The sequence below is a fragment of the Lynx rufus genome, unplaced genomic scaffold (genome assembly GCF_022079265.1).
Source record: "Lynx rufus isolate CCGP_SWC_20201006 ecotype Redwood Valley unplaced genomic scaffold, mLynRuf1.p SCAF_1, whole genome shotgun sequence".
Classification (NCBI taxonomy): Eukaryota; Metazoa; Chordata; class Mammalia; order Carnivora; family Felidae; genus Lynx; species Lynx rufus.
Genome location: NW_025814823.1, coordinates 79,357,330 through 79,371,025, shown reverse-complemented (window position 1 = coordinate 79,371,025; position 13,696 = coordinate 79,357,330). Strand labels below are relative to the sequence as shown.

Genomic DNA, 13,696 nt, shown 5'->3' with positions numbered 1-13,696 from the left:
GGGTTTACAGACGTACATTTCCACTGATTAAGACATTAGCAGTATCCTGTGCGTTCTGTTATGTTTTCATTGGCATTCGTTCCAATATTCTGTATTTTCCCCTCACATTTAAATGTTAAGCATCATGTTTTACATAGTTTTCAGAAATTTTAGGCTTTAAAATATTGTATTAATCAATTCACCTTTTTTTAAAAAAAGTATAGCATGTTTTTTAAAAATATTTAATGTTTATTTATTTTTAAGAGACAGAGCATGAGTGGGGCAGGGCAGAAAGAGAGGGAGACAGAATCCGAAGCAGGCTCCAGGCTCTGAGCTGTCAGCACAGAGCCTGACATGGGGCTCAAACCCATGAACTGGTAGATCATGACCTGAGCCGAAGTCAGATGTTTAACCGACTGAGCCACCCAGGCACCCCAATCAACTCATCTATAATGGAAATTCACATTAAACGGGTCTCTTAAAATTTCATGGATTTCGAGTTTAGTCATTTTCAAAGGTGCTTTTGTGTCTACCATCTATGACCTTTCTATCTGGCCTGTTTTCCAGAAATCTCCGGTTTACCTCTTTTTTGACAACTTTTGGGTGGGCTGGCTTTTATTAATCTGTTTTACCCTCTCTATTAGTTTGGAAATTATATACTCCACTATTATTCTTTCTGTGGTGGCCTTTGAAATTACAGCTAGTTTGAGTTATCTGTGCGTAATCAGAAACGCTGTTTTACCATCTCGACTTCACTTGGTTTTTTCATTGTTTTTCCTGTTTGTATCTCTGAGAATTTGGGTATGCCTGGCCTTCATCTTCCAGTTCTTACCTTTTTCTAAAACTATCTTTAGCTCCTTTTCATTCTTACAGAAGTTTTTTATTGCTTATAAAAATCTAGGGACACTAGGGTGGCTCAGTCCATTAAGCAGCCGACTCTGGCTCAGGTCATGATCTCAGGGTTCGTGGGTTCAAGCTCCATGTGGGGCTCTGTGCTGACAGCTCGGACCCTGGAGCTGCTTTGGATTCTGCGTCACCCCCCCACCCCTCTCCTGCTTGCACTCTGTCTCTCTCAAAAATAAACAAACAATTTTTTTTTTTAATTCTAGCTTGGCAATTATTTTATTTGAGCACATGACATACGTGACTTTGGTGTCTTTGGACTTCCATTGTTGCTCTTTGGAACTTGTCTTTTTTTTAACTTCTGGCTGCTTTTAAGATTCACTCTTAGTTACCCGTGGTTCACTATGATATGCCTAGGAGCAGTTTTGTTTTTATTTATTCTACTCAGGCTTTGTTTGTTTCAAGGAAAGTCACATTTATAGACAGAAAGATGTCTATAAATTTCGAGGAACATGTACATTCTTGTTTGTCAACGGCAATTCATGGCCCTCTGCAGTCTGCTATGGTCTGAGTGTCTGTCCCCCCTCCTCCCAAATGTTTATTTTGGAATCCCAGCCTTCAAGGTGATGGCTTTAGGAGGGAGGGCCTCTCGGAGGATGTTAGGTCATGAGGCTGGAGCCCTCACGACTGGGGTTCATGCACTTCTGAAAGAGACCCCAGAGCCCTGGCTCATTCCTTCCAATCTTGTGAGGACACAGGGAGACTGGCAATCAGCCAGGTGGAGGAGGGCCCACGTCGGCACCGACCGCACCGGCCCCGCTGATCGTGATCGTGGACATCCGGGACTGTGAGCAAATACTTTTGCTGTTGATGAGCCGCCCGGTCTGGGTATTTTGCTACAGCTGCCTGGACGGAACTAGACAGCAGACCATCCCCTGCCACTCATGCAGCCTTGGGCAATGTCGGATTCTTTCTGCACTTAGCGCAATGTGCTTGAGAGGCACCCGTTTCGTGGCGTGTAAGGTTAGTGCCCCCCCCAAACTTTTTTGGCTGTTTATCCACGTGCCAGGCAGCCTATACAATGGCCCCCAGTGAGCCCACCACCAGGCACTCACAACTCATCTAACCCCCTCCCATCAGGTAGCTGGCATGGATGACCTACAGACAGAATGTGGCAGACGTGCTGGGTGTCGCCTGCAGGGGTGGGCTAGGTAAGGACCGCAGCCCCCACCCAGATGCTCTTTCTTGCTCTCTCATGGCCAGCTGCCCTGGTTCGAGGCCACCCTTATGGTGAAGGCCGTGTGAGTGGGCTGGTGAGGCCTGTCAGCGGCCATGTAAGTGATCCTGAAATTGGGCCACCTTTCCATCAAGCGTCAAGATGACTAGGGTTTTGGCCAACAGTCAGTTGACAGCCGCCTCACAGGGGACCTTGCAACAAAGGCACTCCCCTCAGCCACAGCCAGATTCCTGACCCACAGAAAGTATGAAAACATAACCTTTTGTTGAATTAAGCCTCTGAGTTCTGGAAGGCAGTAGTTCTTACACAGGAGTAGATAACGAACATGACCCGGTCACCAGTTGAAGGTATCCATTTTAAATATGTGTATTTTTTAATGCTGATTTATTCTTGAGAGAGAGAGAGAGAACACAAGTGGTAGCGGCGCAGAGAGAGGGGGAGACACAGAATCCAAAGCAGCATCCAGGCTCTGAGCTGTCAGCACAGAGCGCAACACGGGGCTCCATCCCATGGACTGTGAGATCATGACCTGAGCCGAAGTTGGACACTTAACCAACTGAGCCCCCCCAGGCTCCTGGAAGGATATCCATTGTAGGTGATTATCAATAATCATTTGCACACAGGCATTCACATGGACACAGTCTTCTCCGCTGCCTGCATAATCTCTTTCTCTAAAATTCCGATGGCTCTCTCAACCAAGACTTCCATGTCTCCAAACACTTTCTGGAACCCTTAATCTTCTCTTCGCTTCTTTGTGTTTCATTCCAGATATCCTCTGATTTATCTCCCACTTCCCAGGTTGTTTTTTTTTTTTTCCCTTCTCCCAAATGACTGTGTCTAATTAGCTTTAAACCCATCCTCTGTTGTACTTAATTTTATGACTATTTCTCAATTTCAGAATTTCCATTTGACACGTTTTTATAGTTTCCCATTGTTTCTGCTGATTCCTTCTTTTATCTCCTTGGGCAGAGTGTAAACATACTTATTTTAAAGTATGTGCGTTTGAACTCCAGTCTTTCGGGACCCCATGGATGTAATGGCAATCGACGGATATTTCTGCTTGTTCATTTTTCATCTTGCTTTCTGTCCTCATGTGCTCGGTTTTTTTTGACTATGTGTTGAATTATTTGAAAAATGGTCTGTTAGAGCAGTTTGAAGCCTCAGATGCTGTAATTGTCCTTTGGGACACACATACACACACACACACACTCTGCCTCCCAGGCACCGGTGGGCCCTGTCAGTCCGGGAGGACCTCCGTCCAACATCAGGGATTGAAATGATCCATAACTGTGCTGTGGCTTCTAGTTGGGTCCACCTGACCTTTGGACACTTCAAGGCTCCAGCCCATGGCCTTGGCAGGCCCTGGACTTAGTCTCCCCACAATCCTTGGAGGCAGTCAGAAGTCCCTCCCGGCCTCTGAGTTGCCTTCTGGGGACGAGGAAAGTGCCCTGGACGTCCCTCAGAGAAAAGCCTAGAATGTCGGCCTCCTTGCTTGGTCTCTATACATTCCATACCGCCTTCCTCAGTGTCTTCCCAGGATCTCACTGTCTTAATAGTTTCCTAGTGCCTTTAATCAGATTAAACAACAAAGAAAGTTTTGGCCAGCTTTTCTGCATGTTCTCAGGAAAAGATTGGTCTGAATCTTCCCAAGATTCAAGTGGCTTTGTCTAAGCCGCTATTTTGGATACACACAGTCTAGCCAAGTTCTAGATGATGCATTCATTGATACACTCCAATTAAATGCTTAAGGCCAGTTTGGTGTTTACCATGACTTCAATATTATTTCCCTTCACACCATTCAGAGATGAGAAGAAAAAGGTATTTTTTTTTTTTTAAATTAAAACTATTGTTAAAGCACCTATCTCCTCCTATGGTCCTGTATAATCTCATTTTATATTGGTTCCCACATATGAGATACTCTGTAACAATCTCTGAAAAGTCAACTAACACCAAATGCAACTGTAATTCTTTAACCTAACCAATAAAATGCTACAATACATGCTACAGTAAAGTTTATGATCTATGTTCCAGTTTTTAAGCCTACTTCATTTTTATGTCTCAAATCCATTCTCCCTAGAAAGTTGATAGAGCTTAATACTTTCATCTATTTACTTCCGAGTTTAAAAAGCACTTACCATTTGAGACAGAATTCCCATTTTCAGCCGTGATAGCACTTGAGAGGGAATTAGATAATTGAATTCCATGGTTATTTGCATTTCTATCTTGAGTCTCGGATACAATTTCTGCTCTACCAGGATCATCTCGGCCAGTTAGGTTCATGTTAGTCTCAAAACCTAAAACAAATTTCGGAAAGGATTATTCTTTACTGATAAAATGGACCGAATAATTTAATAAAATAGTAGAAGAAAATAATAAAACTTACCAAATGAAACCTTAATTGTATGGTAAATTCATAATCACCATTAATTAACTTTACGGCCTACGAAATATTCACCGAATTTTGCCACAACACTCTAACACATCATAGGAAATATTAAGTGGTGATAATGAATTTCATGATTTGTTATTTTCAAGCATATCTACACACAAAGTTTGATGTCGTAGTCTAATAACCTGTCACTGTAGCCCTGTGTGTCTTGAGAGCACTATTTCCTAAAAGAAGCATGGAAATAAATTCAGAAGTTTTCTCAATTATTAAATTAAGCAGAGCTGAGCCAACCCTCTAGATTGCAAAAAATCACAAATATATTTTCGGCATCATTACAAAATTAGTTATTATCCATTTAGGAAGATTAAACTTTACACCCCCACTTCTGGATTCTGTACACTAACCACATTACCTAATTGTTCACTGTCCGTCCCCTATCGGGGGCTTGGAGATCTTTGACCATGGAAACTGTTGTCCATATTAGGCCAAAGAGCCAAATGAAGATTTTTTTTTTTAATTATGTAGGAATAATAAAGTAAAACACAGCAAGTGCCATAGACCAGAGCATGTCAAGCAAGCACAACTGTCCATCACGGGGTCAGGTGTGGCCCTTGCCACCTCCCATTCCCCCAATCGGGACCCCTCTGTTGGACTGGCTAGTGAGCCGTGATTGGCTCTTGCTTCCCCAGGGACCTCAAAAAGCTCCAACGTACTGGGGGATTTTTTGTTCACCCCAGAATAAGCATGCTGCTTCTGATCTTTGTTTGCTGGGACACAGTGGATTGTGACTGCTGTTAGGTTGGCCTTTCTCAAGTTTTAGGCTAACAAATTATTCTAAAGGGATAAAAAGCATAATTCGCTTTATTGTAGTTTACATGTGGTAGAACAGTTCATCTCCAGTGATCCCAAAGGAGGGAGGGAGGAAGGGAAGAAGGGGGAAGGTTGGATGGAAGAAGGAAGGATGGGGGGAGGGAGAAAAGGAAGGAGGGAGAAGGATGGATGGAGGGAGGAAGGATGGAGGGAGGGAGGGAAAGAAAAAAGGGAGAAGGCCAGCAGTCCAGAGCTGTGCCTCCAGGCTGCACCTGCCATGACCCTTTTTAACTCTTCCCTCTAGACATGATCTCCCCTTGCCCTTGACCTTACATTCAAGGGGCGCTGCATATCCAGGCATATCCAGAGCTCCTTACTGACCCATGTTTCTGTGCTTTGCTGTATGCACTCCCTGGACCTAGAGCACCCCGTCCTCACCAGCCCTGCCTCTTCCTGCCCACCAGTGGGACTCCTGGTCAGAGGACCCACAGTGACCTGTCATTTACAAGTGGAGTCTGGCCCCAAAGCACAGAGAGGAGCTAGGTCTGCCCAGATGGGAAGGGGTTTTTAGGTAGCAAATGCTGGATGAAGGCAAAATGGACAGAGCTTTGAAAACTGTGCAGGGGAGTTGAGATTCCAGGGACCGAGGGAGCCACTGCAGCTCCTGACAGGTCGCATTTAGGAACTAGGCAGAAAGCCTTTGGCCCAGCCAGTGTGCATAAGAACAGTGGCGAACGTGAGGTCCGGGGGTCAGAACCATGTGGAGGTCGCGACAATGAGCAGTTATCGAACAGGCTGGTACTAAATGAGTATCTATTTCATTCGGTTGACTGTAGTTTGCCATTTAAAAAAATCTGAAAGTCAGTAAAACTGGTTTGGATTTAAAGCCATCTCCAGGGTGCCTGGGTGGCTCAGTCAGTTGAGCATCTGACTTCGGCTCAGGTCACGATCTTGTGGACTGAGTTCGAGCCCTGCGTCGGGCTCTGCGCTGACTGCTCGGAGCCTGGAGCCTGCTTCGGATTCTGTGTCTCCCTCTCTCTCTCTGCCCCTCCCCTGCTTGAGCTCTGTCTCTCAAAAATAAATAAACGTTAAAAAAATTTTTAAAGCCATCTCAAGACATAGTTGTCTGCCTCTCTTCAAGCTATTTTTTTTTCATTCTTTAATTCACTTGCCTGCTGAATGCCTACTAGGTGACACTCTTCGGATGCTCCAGATGCGATTATGATGCTCACCTCCCAGTAGGACAACCAAGAAGTAAACAAACGAGCGGATCATTAAAAGTGGCAGCCTCCAGGCTGGGTACAAAGCTGAAGGGCAGCGGGGGTGAGAGTCACCGTGTCAGGCAGTTTGGTCAGGGAAGCATATTTAGGGGGTCGCACTGGGGCTCAGAGAAGGAGGGAAAAAAGTGACTGTGGAGAAAGACGATGTCCCTCGCGTGAACATGTAAGGCAGGAACCAGGTTGTAGGGTCCTAATGGGTTGGGCATGTGGAAGGAAGGGGCAGGTGGGACCGGGGACATGCATATGGCCCGGGGCCTGGGAGGCCACTGCAGGAAGGAGCTTACGAAGGGTGTGAGCCAGAAAGCCCCTCACTGGGTAACTCGGGACAGTCCCCTTCCATCTGGCGGGACAAAACTCAACCCTCCAACATACTGCTTACACTCTTGGTACCAACGCTCAATGCTAGTTTCCCTCATAACCGATTCCCAGCTCGTAAACAACCCACGTATTTGTAGTCAACACCTCCCATTTTGCTATGAGTGTTTTAAAAATATTTCCAGTCAGGTTAAACTGTAGCCAAGGACTGATTTTAAACTTGTCCTACACGTGAGGCTGGGATCCTTACATGACCTACTAAAATTTTCTTTCTACTTTTACCTTAAAAGCATATGTCTACCCAAGGATGGCTTCGGACTGGAAAGAGGATTTAAGTCCTTCTTCATGTAAAAGGCAAGCGCTCACGGCCAATCTGATGGTGATCATTCACTTTGCTCTGACAAGAATTACCATGGCCTGGGGGTTTATGCCGGGCCACGGCTCTGCTAGAGGTGACATCTGGTTTTTCTGATTCTGAGCAGCTGTCTCTTCCACGCCCGTTTTCGAGATGAGCTCACTGAGGTTTGGGGAGGTTACCCACACGCAAACCTTTCTCAATTAGTAGGTGTTGCAGCCGGGTTCAGACCGGGGCGGGCCGGCTCCGCCATCTACCCACATTCACTCCTCCGCTTGGCCCTTCTATGCAAAGTCTTCCATCATTTCATTTGCTGATCGAAAGGATAAGGCAGCTGTTTTCCTGTGGCTTTATTGGATCACCGTGCCTCGGTGGTAATGAACTGGGAACCGTAGGGTAAGCATTATATTCCAGCCACTGAAAGAGTTGCAACATCGATATAGACGTCTCCACTTTGGCGTTATCCAATATTCATTAATATTAATTGCGGGGATGGTTCTTGGCTTACTAAATTCTGTGTCAGCCTCTGCTCATAAACGCCTTTGCTCCAAGTTAAATCCAAACACGCAAAGACGTCTGTGCCCCAACTTGTTAATGCCTGATTCAGCTACAGTGAGGGTCAAACGCAGAAACGCTCAACACTTTGATTTTGCTGTAAAGGGGCAGTTCGGTACACGAGTGGTTACAACATTCCTCGTGGAGAGTGTGCCTGGACCCTGCACTTAGGCAGTGAAGGAACTCCAGCAGCGAAAAATCAAGAGGACACCGGCATGAAGCCTGGAGAAGTCTTACTTATAATTGTGCAAATACGAGTGCATCCTTTAGGGAGAATTCTAAGAGGAATTATCCAGAGCAAACCAAGCCGCGAAGCCTGTTCACGCCTCCAAGCGGTGGCCGCTGGGGTTTTGAGGGTGAAGAAAAGGCGGTCACAGTCACAGCAAAAGAAAATATCTGAGACTCTCAGGAAATCTAAGCAAACAAATACAGGAGTGTGTGCTGTAAAATCCTGTATAACGATTCGAGGTATGTCTGAATCACTTTTGTATCTGCGCGTGTTGTGTAATCAGTGGTTTATGCAATTCAGTGGCACCTCTGGTTGGCTGCTTCACCACACGACTTAATTTGAATACCTGTGCTGTTTTCTCCCAGCCTGTAAACAGGACTGCTCTGTGACCCCTGCCTGGTGCTGTTGTTACAGGTACGGGAGAAATGAATCACCCTGGGATCTGACTCAAAGATAAAGCCTTGGCCTTTCCACTGGGATACGACTGTTAAACACAAGCATGCAACGTGGACACAGTTGAGCTGAATCTTAATCTAGGGGGAGAGTTCTAGCAAATCTCAGAAAACAGAAATTCAGTTTTGCTGTGTTCATTTTTATGTAACGAAAATATCACACTGGGTGGGTGTGATCCTTTGAACACTGGGTTTCAAGAGAAGGTGATATTGCCCACCAGGAGACACGTGGCAGTGTCTGGAGATGTTTCTAGTCCTCACACTGGAGGAGGGGGTGGCTGCTGGTATCTAGTGGGTAGAGGTCAGCGATGCTGCAACGCCCCAGCAATGCACAGCCAGCCAGCCCACCCCCGCGGTGAGGAATGGTCCTGCCCAGGATGTCCGTGGGGCTGAGGCTGAGAAGCCTAGGTCAGACGGTGCCATTTGCCCAGTCGAGTCTCTCCACTCATTTCTTATTTCATTTAGATTGAGATCCAAAGGCTTCCTGTGGCTGAGACCATCCACCACCTGATTCCCGGCTCGTCCTGGACCTCATTTCCAACTACGCCCTTGCCACTTAAGCCTGGGGCCCCTCCGCTAACACATCCCCCTGTCCGGAGAGAGCATGGACGGAGCTCTGTGTGTAGCTTAGGCTCTGCTCAAATCTGCCCTGAGCAGACAGGCTTTCTGGACCACCTTCTGGAAGATAGCACCTCTCTCCGCCTCAGGTCAGTTTCTTTCCTTACTCCCGGCTTTGGTGCCCTGGGTGGTCCTTCTCACGGCAGGCACATTCCACTCCCATCATTTGTTTTCCGCCTGCCCCTTGTGGAGTGCAAGTACGGGCACAGAGTAGGTGCTCGATAAAATATTTGCTGAAAGAAAGAAAAAATAGATGGGGCGCCCAGGTGGCTCAGACGGGTAAGCGTCTGACTTTGGCTCAGGTCGTCATCTCACGGTTCGTGGGTTCGAGCCCCGCGTTGGGCTCTGTGCTGATGGCTCGGGAGCCTGGAGCCTGCTTCGGGTTCTGTGTCTCCCTCCCTCTCTCTCTGCCCCTCCCCTGCTCGCACTCTGTCTCTCAAAATAAATAAACGTTAAAAATTTTTTTTTAAAAAAAGAAAGAAAAAATAGAGTAAAGAATAAATGAATTGCTATGACAAAATTGCTATAGAGACTTTGTTTTCTAAAAGGAAACTACGTGTTGTGTAATTGGAAGAACTGACGAAGTTACTGGCTGAAGAATTCATGTGAACGATGAGGGAGAAAAGTCAGGAACAGTTTCTCCTCGTTCATAAGAGATTACTGGAATTGTGAAAAGACTTCCACTGCTTTTACACGTTTGAGTTCTAATCTCTACTTATTTAAAATTACGAGGTGAAGAAAATTTCACGTTGTGCGAGGGGGACGTTTTCTCCATATTCAAAGGGCCAGAGCTGGTTGTTTTCCACCTGCTTGTTAACTTGAGTGGAGGAAAGGGCTTTGGGATCTTTGAAATCTGTTCCTGACCCACAGTAAGCAATCAGGTTTCTACTACTGTGCTACCAATCAGCAAGGTTTATGCGTGGTCAGGTTTTTAAGACCTTAGTTTACATGGTTTTAGGAACTTTAATGTCAGAGAACTGCAAGGAGCGTGACAGATGTTGGCTCTGGAATCTTGGTGCCTGGACAGGGGCAGAGGGGGGTTGACCAGGAGTCTTGGCCGTGAGGGTCCCAGACTCACACTCACTTGCAAAGGCCAAGTCAGAAACCCAAGGGTCAGTTGGTCAATGCGTGTAGTTATCGCTTGCATGAGACAGCTTTGCTTTATTTCCTCATTTTAAATAAACCTTCAATGCACTCCTTAAATTGTCATTTTTATTCTTTTTCTTTTTAAAAAAAAAATGTTTAGTGTTTATTTATTTTTGAGAGAGAGAGAGAGAGAGAGACAGAGCATGATCGGGGGAGGGGCAGAGAGAGAGGGAGACACAGAATCCGAAGCAGGCTCCGGGCTTCGAGCTGTCAGCATAGAGCCCGACACTGGGCTCAAACTCTTCAACTGTGAGATCGTGACCTGAGCTGAAGTCAGACACTCAACCAACTGAGCCACCAGGCGCCCCATCATTTTTATTCTTTTTCTTAAAGACACTTCCACACCTGTCCCCCACCATGGTATAATCTTTAATGTCTGGAAAAAACGACTGTCTGGAAAGCCTTTCTGCCCACAGACGAGGGGAAAGGAGGGGAGGGAGGAGAGAAGAGAGAGGAGAGGGAAAGGGCAGAGAGAAGTGGGCATAAGTTTGCAACTTATGCACCGTCACCAGAGTGGGGTCTAGCACATTCTTAGGTAAGGAAGGGCATAACATAAAGACTGTATTGGGGGGGGGAGGGGCAGAGGGAGGAAGAGAGAATCTTAAGCTGTCTCCATGCTCAGCACAGAGCCCAACACCAGGCTTCTTGATCCCATGACCCTGGGATCATGACTGGAGCCGAAATTGAGAGTCGGACCGTCAATGGACTGAGCCATCCAGGTGCCCCAAGACTGTAATTTTTAAATGTTATTAATCTAGCAAAAATGTGTCCAGCTGGATGAGGCTGGAGGAAAGTTCAGAGAGAAGAGCACAGAGCATTTAGGCTTGGGCAGGGTCAGAAGGACCGGCTGGGCAGGGAGGTCCGAGTTACAGGTCCCTTGGAGCTGAGGGACCTCAGTAAGTCAGCACCAACCGAGGTGAGTGGACACAGGACAAGTCTGGGGCTGTGCACATCGACCTTCAAGGGACAGCCACATGCCCAAGGCCTAAACAGAGTGGCAATGATTTGAAGCAGAGCATTTATTAGGACTGAGAAGACCGTGTGTGGGAGAGACTCCAGCATCCCTCAGCAGGGAGGGTCTCTTGCAGGAGAGCGATGCCACCCCCCCCCAATGGGCAGCAGAAGGTGAGGCCCAGTGACGGTGGACACAAGCGGGCAGGTGTGGGCTGGGAGACAGGGCGGAGGGACAAAGGGGGGCTGAGGGCACCCATGCCACTGAAAGGTCGTACAGAACAAGTAAGGAATGAGCCACAGTGTGTTTCTTTAAGATGAATGCTAAACACGTCATTTCGTTCTTAGTTACCTGAACTCGAGATAATTTTAGAGTGTATTTTGGAAACATAGGAGACAGGATCCAGGTTTCAGTAACGCAGGAGAGAAAAACAAACTATAGCCGTTTGACTGATTTAATACCGAGAGTGCTATGCAAGGCAGAAAAAATGTGAAAATACATTTTCAACTCATTACTCATGCTGGCTGGGATTCATTCCGCAACTCTATAGGAAAATTCCTCTTCTAGAAAGGCTATGCGCAAAGGGAATGTGCTTGCTTTTTCCTCTTTGGCATTAAGGAAAGGTACAAACGGCGAGAGACGTGGCTGGCATAGTCCTGCTACTTCTCGAGTTCTCGTTCCTAAAATTTAGGAGTTACGGCTGGACTGTGCTTACAGATACACATAGATGGTGTGTAATTAAATTTGGATGGGATCACTTAGCCCAAGTCGGCATCTAGTTTGTATTACAAGGAACAATGTCTTTTACGCCTCTGATTTTTCTAAAATCTTAGAGGAAGAAATACAAATAAGGGTTTAGCACTCCCAAATTGCCCTGCGTTCTGCTATAACAAGTTTCTAGGAAGTGAATTAAACTCTAAAAAAAAAAAAAAATACATGATAGCACAACCCAAACATATGGCTTATTGCCTCAGAGAAAGACAAATGTCAAGTGTAAGGATTCCCACAGACAGTGTCTGATCCTAACCTCAAATAAGCAGACAGACCTCATGTGCAGGCTTGCGTAACGAGACACGAGATGTATGCAGACTGGGGTCTTCCCTACAGGGGGTGCGTCTGCTCACACTGAGGGGTGCACACTCAGTCTCTATAGCTTTTGTACAGCACAGGTGTAACCGACCCTAAGCCATGTGAATCTGACTTTATCGCCCCTTTGCTCATATTTGCAGAAAGGTGTCAAGGGAGGGCTGCAGGGTCTAACAGTATCAGGGCACTGGAGACGGAAAACCGGATTCCCATGCGATTACCCATGGGACGCACCTGCGTCCCACAATCCAGTTGTATTTCCATAGGAACTTGATTGCTTAGGAAAACAGAAAACAAAAAATAGAGCACTGTAGCAGTTGCAAAGGCTGTGTGGGTTGAGAAAACATAATTTCCCGACGCTACTGATCTTAAAAGGCTAACTCCGGCCCCCAGTGCACCTTCCTACTCTTTAACAACCCTTATGAAATCGCTGTTCTTGAGTAGATCAAAATCCCCCCCTTGAACTTATGTTTTAAGCATTCTTCTGTGCCAGCAAGTGCCACAGACACTGACCCTCCAGGCTAAGTAGGTTGGAACGGCAATGCTTCCTCGTCCCCCGCTCCGAACTCCTGCCACCCTCTCCCCTGCTAAGTGCAAGGAGGGGGTTGCACTAGAAAACACCAACTGAGTCAGGAAATAGAGTGATATCTTCAACAACATATGTGCTGAGCCGGGGAAGAATAGTAAAGCTAAAAAATGCCTGTGGGTATAAATAGGGCTTTTAGAACCCAGAAATGCACAGAAAATTATGTCGTGCCAATTTTCCTTTAAATTTAACTAGCTGGATCCTTTTGTGCCCATCTATCCATTCTGTCCCTGCCATAATGGGAAACAAATCACGCCAATCCCTTCCCTTTCCGTGTGCTTGGGTAGCTCGCCTCTCCTATAATTAGCTGAATATGCAACATCTAAACAACACGCTGGCCTGGCCCAGAGACCCATTCCTCATGTGTAATTTCATAGGTCATGCGGTTATTTATATTGGTGTTATTTTTACATTTCCCAAGTGCCAGGTGGTAATGTAAATCCAGGAGTCATGGAATGCAGCTCTGTGGGCCCTGGCAGGGGGGGGGGCGCTTTGGTTTAGGGAAATGGGTCCCCCTCACTTTCCAAGGCAAGGAGGATAATATTCTGCTCTTTTATCAGGAACATGTAGTATTTGTGACACCCGTGGGGCATCGCGTGATGGTACACAGAGGAGTCCCATGCCCTTCTACCAGCACACGCATCCTTTCTTACGTCAATGCCCATCCCTGGATCTGATAGAACCTCGGAGGGCATTTATTTAATTTTTGTGAGAACTGTATGGAGTCTATTTTGTCTCCCGGTATTTGGTCGCTTTTATATGTAGCTAGTAATAGAGCCCTTCTTGGATCTTTAATAGATAATCTGCTTTAAGAATAACTACTTTGGGGGCGCCTGGGTGGCTCAGTAGGTTAAGCGTCCAACT

General features: G+C 46.3%; 1 protein-coding gene across 1 annotated transcript in view; it reads right to left on the bottom strand.

The window, feature by feature from the left end:
* MYO16 (myosin XVI) overlaps positions 1 to 13,696 on the bottom strand; it is a 467,181-nt gene that overhangs the window by 38,793 nt on the left and 414,692 nt on the right. Inside the window, exon 33 of the mRNA XM_047086088.1 lies at positions 4,195 to 4,353. Coding sequence (XP_046942044.1) covers positions 4,195 to 4,353 — 159 coding nt within the window. The remainder of the gene's footprint in view (positions 1 to 4,194; positions 4,354 to 13,696) is intronic.